This window comes from Pleuronectes platessa, chromosome 21 (assembly GCF_947347685.1).
Source record: "Pleuronectes platessa chromosome 21, fPlePla1.1, whole genome shotgun sequence".
NCBI lineage: Eukaryota > Metazoa > Chordata > Actinopteri > Pleuronectiformes > Pleuronectidae > Pleuronectes > Pleuronectes platessa.
In genome coordinates this window covers 1,909,416-1,920,989 of record NC_070646.1, presented here as the reverse complement: position 1 = coordinate 1,920,989, position 11,574 = coordinate 1,909,416, and the positions used below count along the sequence as shown (strand labels likewise).

Below are 11,574 nucleotides of genomic sequence, written 5' to 3'. Positions count from 1 at the left end.
GCAGCATATAACGTTTGGGAGTGGAAACACAGCGAGGATCCGAGCTGGAGGTTCGAGCCTCGCTGGAGTTTGTGCAGATGCGTTAAGGCGCACGGAGCAGAGAGACATGGCAGCGGGAGTCGTGGCCAACCTGGTGGCGTCTGCCCTCGGCCTCATCACCGCTGTGAGCAACTTCCTCACTGACATGTTCCTGACTCCACCGCTGAAGGCCACTCTCCAACATCTGGAGGGGGCTGAGCTCAAAACCCTCAGAGGAGGTGAGACAGAGAAGAATGTGATTGTGACGCATGACTCTACAAATTCTAATGAATTGGGTGAGATCCGAGCTGTTGTTCAGTGGGAACGTGTAAATCTGTTGCTTCGCTCTTTCACCTCCTCTGTGCGTCAGAGCTGAAAACCCTGAGAGCAAAATGTCTGTGGGAGAAGTTCGGGGCTGTCATCATGGCAGTGCGCAGGCCTGGATGATTTTTGTGCAGAGAGGTAACACACACACACACAAACACACACAAACACACATCACAAGACTTCCTAGGGCTAAACTTAAATTATATGTATAGTGAGAATACATGTGATTTATCATTTCCCTGCTCCAGGAGCAAAAGAGATATTTTTCTGCAAATGAAAACTTGGCATGTGATGAAGAAAGAACCTTATGACACAACCTAGAAAAAGAAATCTCCTTCCACAATGTCTTTCATCGACTTTCAGTGGTGATGCTAAATCATCATTATTCTCAGACATCCTTTTGTCTTATAAACATATTTTGGAATCTTTTGGGAACTTGGGGCGATTCCAAATTCGTGATTTACAAAATGATCTTCGTGCTGGTTCGCACAATAAACTGTTTATATAGATATGGACGTCTCCACTTCCTCCCACTGTTCAGAAATGAAAACATAAACATCCTGGATATTAAGGAACGCCTCTATCAGAACATTGGAACGTGCATCAGTGTGATAAGAAACTAAAATGATAGAAACCATCTTTTTGAGGATTTAACATAACAGAAATCTACACAAAGGTTTGTTTTGTATGAAGAGTTAAGTCAAGAGTTTGCCCCCCCCCCCCCCCCTCTCGTGCTGCAGGAGGCTGCAGAGCTGTCCTCTCTGAAACCCCAGCTGGACGAGCTCGGGGTCCCTCTGTACGCGGTGGTGAAGGAGGACGTCGGCACCGAGGTCCAGAACTTCAGGCCGTTCTTCGATGGCGAGATTTTCTTGGATGAGAAGGTGGGACAGTGAATTGGTTTATTGTGTCCGTGTCCCTCTGGACGTTCAAACCAGATCAATAGCCTGATTGTCACTGGGGACGTGTGGGGAATCGGTTCGGGTCGGCATGAATGACTCCAGGGGTTTTGGTTTGTGTGTTTTCACCACAGAAGTGCTTCTATGGCCCCCGTGAGCGGAAGATGGGTCTGTTGGCGTTCCTGCGTCTCGGGGTGTGGGTGAACGGCCTCCGGGCCTTCAGAAGGGGCTTCATGGGGAACGTCTTGGGGGAGGGCTTTGTCCTCGGTGGAGTCTTCGTCATCGGAACAGGACAGCAGGTAAAAGTCCGTCATCACAAATTATCTCAAGAGGAAATAAAATGAGTTTTTCTCTCACTGTTTTCTTTCTGTTATTCTTTTCAGGGAATTCTTCTGGAGCACAGAGAGATTGAGTTCGGGGACAAAGTCGACACTGAAGACGTCATCAAAGCTGCCAGAAGAATCCAACTGGAGCTTCTGCCGATAGAGAAGAAATAACCATTTGTATTGTGGATTCATAAAAAGAAAGCAGAAAACTTCTCTCAGGGAAACCAGGATGCATTTTGGGATACGAGTGTGTTGAAGAGGATCTGAGGGTTTTAATGAAGGTCTGTCTTTAAACTCAACAGAGGGAGCAGACCTGATATCTAACATCTCAGTTGCCTTTACTACTCTGTGATCCCATTGTGTCTATGGAGCCAAGAGACTGACTGTGACTAATAAAGCAAATACATCCATGCATCTAATATCACTTATTCTTTGAGGGGTCGTAGTGGGGGCGGATGCTGGGTGAGAGGTGGGGGGGGGGCACAGTCGTGTGTGTATAGTGACAATCATTTCTACGATCAGTTAATTTAGAGTCAATAAACCAAACCACACTCTGCATGTCTTTGGACTGGAGGAGAGAACACTCCACAGAAAGAGCCCGACTGAACCAGGGTTTAAAACCAAACACTTCTTTTCTCACAAAACTATTAAAAGTGAGATTCTATTAGTTTTGAAATAGTTCCCTCCACCAGGTTGTTTCCATCTGAGTTTGTTTTTTTACTACTACTGTAGTACAAATAACCTGTCACATCTAAAAGAGTAGTTTTATCACTTTCACTGATTTCCCTGAGAAATAAGGGAAAATAAGAATATTATTTTATTATTATATTGATCCACGCTGAGGATATTCACTTGTTTGTGTTATTAGATTAAAAAACAAATGTGTGCGTTTCATATCTTCAAATAAAATAAAATATTTTACATTGCTGAATTAAAAAGTGTTTCCAGAAAGATTGAACAGTTTATGACTGAGAACAAGATTAATTTATTGTTTCTGTCTTTGAAAACATCCTCACTCCCTTTCCTCAGAGGAAGTTGTGACAGGTTGATTGACATGTCACTCCTCCAATCAAATGCTCCCACCTGACTTGGAGCCAGCCAGTCCCGGTGTTCAGGGAGGTGGGGGGTGCAGGTGAGAGGTTGTTTCTGCAGCTCTGCCTCAGGGGGACTCGAACTGAACCGGAGATGGATTTTAAAGGATGTTCGCTCCTCATTCTCTCGCTTCCTTCAGGACCGAACATCTGACCTGAGATCTGTTCTGAGCTGTTGATCGAGTCCCGAGCTGAAACATGTGGTGAGTGTTTTATTTATATCACAAAACACGCTGCACAACAAGCAGAATGTTTTCTTACTAAATAGGAAACTTCATTTAATGTGGGTTGACAGTTACAGTGGGGAATGTTTGTGGGGGGGGGGGGGGGGGGGGGGGGGGGGGGAAGTTATCACGGGTTAAGTTAGTGACATGTAACCCTGGTAACCGGCAGCATGTGACTTCCCAGCTCTTAACTGGGTCAAGACTGAGCTAAATAAAAACCAGTAAATCCTTTTTCTCACCTGCAGAGACAAACCACTGCGAGTTTCTCTGTGAAGCTCAACACATAAGATGAGATATAAGATATAAGATATAAGTATAAGATAAGATAAGATTGACTTAGATAAACTAAACACTTGTTACAGCAGCAGATGAGGTAAACAAGAGAACAAACAGAAGTATAGAAATAGAATAAAATAGAAAATGGAAGATAGAATTATATCACAGACAGAGAATTTGTCCATAGCTTTGCTGAATGAGTGTTTTAGACGTGTGTGTGTGTGTGTTGTGTGTCTGAGACCCCGACAGGTGAGAGACATGCAACATGGGCCGGGATGGAGAGAGTCACACGTCACGTCGCACAACAACCTGCGAGGGTGAGTCCGCTTTGTCACAACAACACAATCACACAAATAGAGAAACACAACATGTACGACTGTGTAAAACCAGAATGGAACCAGACAGTTCTGTGTTCAGTCTGCTATCGGTCTGTGTCTGTTCAGAAGAACATTCTGGTTCATGTTGGTAATTGTTGCTCTTGTGCTGGTTTATAATTAAAACCATTAGTTAGTTTCTTCACTTGAGATGGATTTGCATTAATAATATAAATTTAGGAGTCCCTCAAGTTTGGTGTCTATGTAGAAATGAAGGATGAGCAGCTCTGTCTTCTATAGAAATCTGGAAGTAGCTAATATTATTATGAAATAAAATCCTTCGGTGTTATTATAGGTAATTTTTGTACTTTCACCGATGTGACCCTTAGAGGCTGATCAGTTTGGCTCTAGAACACATACAAGGAAAGAACAAATATAGTTGAGTTATAGTGCTGGACTGTGAGGAAGTGGAATATGAAGTAAATCAGAATGAGAGTATGTGCCCAAGTCAACTGTTTGTGTTGTAAATAGTACAAGTACTGCAAGGAAGCAGCAAATGCAATAATAAATACTGTTTAGATACAGGATTGTGTAGATTGTGTGTTATACAGTGTGCTGCAGTTCATCAACGTGTGGATTGTGTTGTAGATCCAGGACACACGGAGCTGCCTGAGGATCCCCTTCCTTCTGCTCTATGCTGCTGTAGACGCCTCGGCCCGGAGCAGAGTGTGTGTGTGTGTGTGAAAGGGGACCCCCCCCCACCCCACACCCCCGCCCGTCTTCCATGGCTCACTCGTCAGACCCGTCCCGCCGGGAGAAGACCCCCGGTCCTCAGGGGTCGCACACCTCCACACGCAACCTCCTCCGGAAGAAGGAGCAGCGGCGGCGTGGAATCCGATCGTCCTCGCCCATGGGCCGGGTCATCCTCATCAACTCCCCGGTGGACGGTGAGGAGCAGCTGAGTGTGGTGAACATCAAAGCACACAAATAATATCAGGGTCTGTTCTGGAGTGAGATCAAAGACGACATGAAACATCTTTATACACAAGTTTCTGCAGCAATTTTGTACAATTTAGATGAAAAACACAAGTGAAAACATCACTAGGATTATTTTACATATTCAATTTCTGCCAATAGATCCTTTCCCCTGCATCGTACACTGAACCTTTAACTGTTGAGTTAGTTGCAGCCTCGTTTTACTCAACTGTTTCCAAAAGTGAAGCCACCGTGCCACCAGGAGTCCATATCCGCCATTTTTCATTAGGAAAAGAGACAGGAAGTGGAGAGAGTTTTATTTCAAAAGCCCACAAAGGGATTTACAGTCGATAAAAACCTCTTAGTCACCGTCTGACCACCAGGACGCTGCCGGAGAACCACTGCTGTTACTTTTACCAGAAGATGGAGAAGTCACGATCCACATTAGTGACCATTAACGGCTGATTGATGTTCTCAGGGGGAGATGACAGCGAGGACCTCCACACCATCACTGTGGATAAGAGCGTGGACGGGAAGCTGGGCTTCAGCGTGCGCGGCGGCTCGGAGCACGGCCTCAGCATCTTCGTCAGTAAGGTGGAGGACCACAGCACCGCCGGTGAGAGGAGGCACCACGTCACCGAACCCGAGGCTCCGACCACGTGCTCATCCCGGTGTGTTCTCCCTCTTTTGATTCCAGAGGAAGCCGGTCTGCTCGTGGGCGACAAACTGGTGGAGGTGAACGGCATCAGCCTGGAGAGCATCACCATGAGCAGCGCCGTGAAGGTCCTGACGGGGAACAACCGGCTGAGGATGGTGGTGAGACGAGTCGGCAAAGTCCCCGGCATCCGCTACTCCAAAGAGAAAACCACCTGGTGAGGCAGGATTTTAAAAACCATCGTCGGGTTGTGAACCGAATGTGGTGAAGTTGAATAATCATCGTTGAGTTTTTTGTTTTTCCAGGGTGGACTTGATTCACCGGCGGATGGTGGTGGAGGAGAGCGGGCGGACGCCGTCGGAGGCCAGCTCCAGCAGCGCCCTCCAGAGGATCGTGCACCTGTACACCACCTCGGATGACTACTGCCTCGGATTCAACATCCGGGGGGGGAAGGAGTTCGGTCTGGGAATCTACGTCTCCAAGTAGGTGTCTCTGCTCTGAGGGGATCAAAGGACGAGACACAGATCTGATCGGAACAAAGAGCAGATCCTGGTTTATTATCACTTTCTTTAACACTGTGAAGGTTTTTCACATTTCACCATCTCATATTTAGGGGAGTGATATTTATGAGTTTGTGCAATTTGGTGCAGATCCAAGAACAAATCTGGACGTGGTGGATTTTAATGTGGTTTCATAAGGAAGCTTCATTTATTTGAAACAGTTTGCAGAGGGAATTATAAGAATCAACCCTGTTTTTAGCTCTTTTTAGTTTTATGAATGGTTTCATATCTTCCTTCATTCATCGTGATCTGTGAAGCAATGTCTGGTTTGTGTTCTCTATGTAAACCAGTGGATGAACTGGTTGGCTCCTGTCTCGTTGTCTTAGACTGGATCCCGGGGGTCTGGCCGAGCAGAACGGAATCAAGATGGGGGACCAGATCCTGGCGGCCAACGGCCTGAGCTTTGAGGACATCAGCCACAGCAGCGCGGTGGAGGTGCTGAAGAGCCACACCCACGTCATGTTGACCATCAAGGTGAGATGGAGGATGTGCGACCTTTGACCTTTCACACTGCCGGGGTCAGAGCAGAAGATATGAGAACAAATATCACCTGAAGGTCATGGTTTTGTTGATGTGACACCAGAGGCAGCATCTCCAAACAAATCTACCAGAGAAACTGTCAGTCTCAAACTGAAACAGGTCGATGCAGAAGGAATAAACATGTTTGTAACACGGGCTTCACCGGTGGTTTGTGTGTCAGGCCCGACAGCTGGCGTTCAGTCGTAATATTCTGGAGCTCGGGTTTCACGCTGTGAGAAAATAGCCAGAGCGTGTGCATTATTCACCAGGCAGCCGGGATCAGGTGCTGAGGGAATCGCGGAGCCGGTGTTTTCGAGCCGGGGGGTGGGGGGGGCTGGAGTTAGAAAGCATTGCCACTGTCAGAGGTTACTAGAAAGTCAGGAAGGGAAACGTGCTTCCCCTTCAGAGGAGGTGTAATGATGTGTGCGTCTCCGGTTACTCTTTATCAAATATAGCCAATCCCATTAAAGTTTAAAGCGCTCTACTGTATCTCATTTGCATATCTGTGGCCATCTCTCAACAGGAAGCAGGTCGATACCCTGCCTACAAGGAGATGGTGGCTGAGTACAGGTGGCTCAATAAGCGTATGTATCCGTCTCAGTATCTAGAAATCCATTTCTGTTGGGACCAGTTCTCGGTCTCACACCGATCCTCTCTGGTTTCCCCACCCAGTGGCCAACGGTCCCCAGAAGTCCTCGTCCCAGGGTTCAGACTCCAACTCGTCTCTGTCGTCTCTGTCCTCCGGGACGCCGGTCAGCTCTCTGAGCGGCCTGTCGCAGGTCATGTTCCCCCCCAGCCTGCCGTTCGGCTCGGACATGGTGGACGTCTCCATCTCCACCGAGGACCAGAGGTCAGGGTCGTCTCCTTCTTACTGTCCCAAAGTCTGAATGTGTGAACATCCAGACTGGCTCAGACATGATCATAGTCTTCGTTGTGTCCAGGTTCGAGTCCGAGCGAACCGAGACCGCCATCCAGACGGACCCCCCCCCTCAGAGGACGGCTGCAGACACCACCCGCAGCCTGGGACGCACCACCCTGCTCAAAGACACCTTGATCCGCGGGGAGGAGGCCAGCGGGAGGAAGGAATCCCCCAAGACGGCCATGCTGCTGGCGCTCAGCATGCCGAGCCGACTCATCAGCCGGTCGCAGAGCCAGGTCACGGTGGCAGGTGAGGCAGGAGATTTCAAAATCCCCATGGAGCGGCTGAACGGATGAAGTGACCTTCTGTTGGTGTCCCGACGTAGAGATCACGCAGAAGAAAGAGAAGAAGCAGAAAGGGAAGGAGCCGGAGGAGAAGAGCACCCTGCAGCGCTCCAGGACCTTCGTGAACCTGCTGCTCAGGGCCGGGCGCAGGAGAGACGCCTCCAGGGGGCGCTCCAAGTCCCCGTCCACAGACAAGACAAGCAAAGGTAGCTGGGTCTTTGTGTCCTTCATCACAGATTCGATCAACTTGTATGAATATGATCTAGATTCACACGTTACATTACCCTGACGTCCTTCTGCTCTGGTTTCCAGAGGGTCGGAAGCTCGGTGCGATGCCAAATCCAGAGATGCTGCGGGTGGTGGAGGACATGGCGCGCCGGCTGCTGCCCGAGGAGGAGGTGGCTGCGGTGATGGCAACGTGCCGGCGGGTAAGAGCATCAGTTCACAGCCGGAGAGGAAAGGTTTTTAAAGAGGAACTTCACATGTCAGGTTGTCCAGCTACAAACAGTGGACTCTACAAAAGCACTAATTTGAACCACTAGATGGCGTTATGAGCCAACCAAGTAAATTTGATCATAGATTTGACATAAAACCAACATTAATGTATTTAATTCGAAACAATCATATAAGTTGGTTTACAGCTCAAAAGTGTTTAGGTGCAGTATCACTTTAATTATGACACTTGCAGTACACAGCAGAGCGGTCGGTGGAGAACCTGATACGCCACCTGCTGGCCGTGCTGGACCGGCCGGAGAAGCTGCTGCTGCTGAGGGAGGTCAGGTAAGAGGAACCGATATTTTTTATAATAATTCATATAATAATTCATATGATTATTACTAATAAGTTGACAAAATTTCTCATTTCCCAGGATGCTGCTTCCTCCGTCTGACCTGAGTCTTTTCAACAACATGGTGACTCCCATCGAAGTCGAGGCCTACGACATCCTGAAGTATCGCTCAGGTCGGTTTGATCCACACAGACTGGAAATACTTTACATGTCCAACAATCATCTGAACACAGGGATCAGATAGAAATGATCTCATATCTGTAAACCAGCATCTCTCTCACTTTTTTCTCCTTCAGTTCGAACTCCTCCTCTTCGCTGTTCCACGTCTGGTCGAACTCCCAAACGCCGACTCATCACTCCCATCCCAGGTCGGCTAGGGACATTCAAAAAAATAGTGTTAACAACATATTTTCCCAGTTTCCCAGAGAATAATGAATGGGTCTTGGTGAAAAGAATGAGGCGTATGTAGAGGACTGAGGATCTACGAGTGTTTGAAATCAGTTGAATTAAAGGAAACTGCTGAGAGGTGTTTGTATAATAAGTCACTTTTCTTCTGTCTTTTCTCAGATTACCGAGGAGGCTTCGAGCTCCACAGCGCTGAGGAGGTGGAGAAGGAGAGCCACCTGCTGGGGGAGCTGGAGAAGCTCAGCCTGTCGGGGCCCCGGCGATCCAAAGACAGGCCCCCCCGCACCTCCTCGTCCTTCACGCCGCTGCTGGACATCCCGGTGGACGGATACACCGCGGCCCCCGGGGAGCCGGGACCCCGCTCGGCCAGTCCCCTGCCCCCCAACTGGCTGCTGGCCCACAGCGACGACCCCCGCCCCCCCCTCCGGACCGACATCGGCACCATCCGCTCGGTGCACTTCGACGAGGTGTCGCTCCACTCGGCCTCCGACCGGGCGGACACAGAGAGGGGACGGCCCCCGTTCAGGAACAGCCACCCCAAAGGTCAACAGGAGCAGAGTGGAGGCCGGGTTGGAGGCCGGGGGGGAGCCACCGTGTTCACGCTGCCGAGCGGCGCCCGCAGGAGTCGACCGCTGCTGTCGCAGGTGTTTGGTTCGAGTCCCGATCAGAAAGTCGGGAGCCAACAGATGAACGGAGTCCACGACTCGGACGCTGAACCGGAGTACCAGCTCCAAACTGTCAGCATCTCCAAGACCAAACAGTCGCTGGGTAACGGATTCAAATTCTAACGATCACACATCATTTAATTTATGAAAAATAAACATGATCCTCCATGACAGCTGACGCTCACTCATGATTGGTTGAGTGTGTGTGAAGGCGGGACCTTGATACCAGACCGCCATCACTGTTGGCTTCATTTCAGGCCAGTGGCAGGAAGTAGAGACACGTCGAGATACAGAAAGGATTTAGTACAAATATTGTAAATATTGGTTTCTGATGGTAACAGGCTGTTTAATATTTGACCTTAAATTTTGATTTATTATAAACACGAGCAGTAATTTGAATATTTTCAGCTGAGGTAAAGATTCTACACACTAACCTCCCTGACCTCTTTATTAGGTACACAATAATCTACACTCTTATATTATTGCACTTCAGTTTTATGTATCTACCTGTGTTAACTGAAAAATACATGTACACAAACACACAATACTGGAGTTGAACGCACAGTTAACAACTGTTTTCATAACAAACCAGGGGACCGGTACAATTGTGCCGTAGATACACAAAATCTAAAACACGTGACCGACTCTGCTGTTGTGTTGACGATGCTGTTGTGTTGACACTGCTGTTGTGTTGACGCTGCTGTTGTGTTGACGCTGCTGTTGTGTTGACGCTGCTTTTGTGTTGAAGCTGCTGTTGTGTTGAAGCTGCTGTTGTGTTGACGCTGCAGGCATCAGTATATCTGGAGGGATGGAGTCCAAGATTCAGCCGGTGGTGAAGATCGAGAAGATCTTTCCTGGAGGAGCCGCCTCCACCTGTGAAGTGCTCAAGGTAACTCGACGGCCTCGGGGGGGGAATGTGTTGTGCTTCGTGCCGTTTGAGTCATAAAAGTAAATATTAAGACTTGTGTGATTCAAACTGAAGACTGTTTGATGCCTTCTAAAGATTTTGAGGGGAGTAAATTCCCCCTCTGGGACCTGCAGACTCTCTGCATCCCTCTTCCATCATCTTCTCTGACCTGACCCTCTGTCTCATGTCTCCAGGCTGGATTCGAGCTGGTGTCGGTGGACGGCGTCTCCCTCCACGCGGTGACACATCCGCACGCGGTCGACATCATCAGGAAAGCCTTCAGCAACAAGTCCAAAGACCCCATGGTGTTCGTGGTCAAAGTCCCCAAACCCGTTTGAGAGGAGACGGAGATGCACATGGAGAACTTAGATCAAAACTCAGAGGGAGACGGGAAACTTGAACACGCCGCTGACCAGGGACCAGGGACCAGGGTCCAGGGAACAGGGACCAGAGACCAGGGAACAGGGACCAGAGACCAGGGACCAGGGACCAGGGACCAGAGACCAGGGAACAGGGACCAGGGACCAGGGACCGAGACCAGGGACCAGAGACCAGGGACAAGGGACGTGGTGTTTTGTTAAAGCTACGCCACAGATGCTGGTGATTCCTCAGCTGAGGAGTAAACAAGGAGAATTAAGCCGATGAATTTAAAGGAGGAACGAGACTCGATCGAGAAAGAAGAGAAGCTCCTGATGCCTTTAAGCAGGAGCCACGAACCTGGGTTTCTTTTTACATTGTGTGAACATTCATCAGTGTATGAAAAGATACACAAGTAGACGTGTCATGGATCAGCAGTGTGCGTCTGTGCTCTTGACTTTTAAATATGTAGGATGACAAACTGTAGCCCGAGTGCCTTGAACAGCCCTGTGGACTGAAAGCACAGTTTGACCTGTAGGGGGCAGACGTGAGCCGCTCAGAAACATCAGTGCTGCAGGAAATGAACATTATTTTTGAAAAAACCTTTAAAAACGATTGAATAAATTATTAAATAATCCAAACTGCCATTGGGGAGGATTACACAGCAGATACAACTGTAAATACTGAAGTTTTACTACATGTACAGTTGAACAAAATAAACCCATGAGTCTTATTTCTGTAACAGGATTAAAAAGTATTAAAGCCAATTAAAGGGGCCAAAAATCAGAGATTTCAAGAATAAAGCTGTTATATTATGAAAATAAAGTCGTAATGTACAAGAATATAGAAATTCAAAAGTAAAAATACTTTTTTATAACCAAACTAACTTGTCATATTTTGACTTCATATCGATTTTGACCTTATTCTCGATTTCTTTGTTTTATGTTCTCTTCATTGTGGTTTTAATGCTTCGTCAAACTTTGAAAACTCAGGTCCTTGAAGTCAGAATTGTGTTTTTAATCTGGTGAAATAAAACATTCACCTCTCGCTGAAGAGCCAACGTGGGCGT

The 11,574-nt window shown here is 47.9% G+C and overlaps 1 protein-coding gene, 1 long non-coding RNA gene and 1 pseudogene across 2 annotated transcripts; all 3 read left to right on the top strand.

Moving 5' to 3' along the window:
* On the top strand, positions 1–1,981 carry LOC128426500 (peroxiredoxin-like 2A; annotated as a pseudogene).
* Positions 1,982–2,705: 724 nt separating this feature from the next.
* On the top strand, positions 2,706–4,245 carry LOC128426505 (uncharacterized). The gene is made up of 3 exons (XR_008333274.1): positions 2,706–2,861; positions 3,398–3,475; positions 4,121–4,245. It is a non-coding gene; the product is annotated as an uncharacterized LOC128426505 (long non-coding RNA).
* Positions 4,246–4,256: 11 nt separating this feature from the next.
* Positions 4,257–10,519, top strand: LOC128426488 (PDZ domain-containing protein 7). Its single transcript, XM_053413381.1, has 16 exons — positions 4,257–4,419; positions 4,926–5,063; positions 5,145–5,319; positions 5,408–5,584; positions 5,989–6,136; positions 6,705–6,765; positions 6,854–7,031; positions 7,123–7,349; positions 7,426–7,590; positions 7,697–7,812; positions 8,073–8,164; positions 8,253–8,344; positions 8,468–8,539; positions 8,739–9,344; positions 10,030–10,130; positions 10,343–10,519. The coding sequence occupies exons 1-16, from the start codon at positions 4,257–4,259 to the stop codon at positions 10,484–10,486; spliced, it is 2,655 nt and encodes an 884-aa protein (XP_053269356.1). The 3' UTR covers positions 10,487–10,519.
* Positions 10,520–11,574: the final 1,055 nt, after the last annotated feature.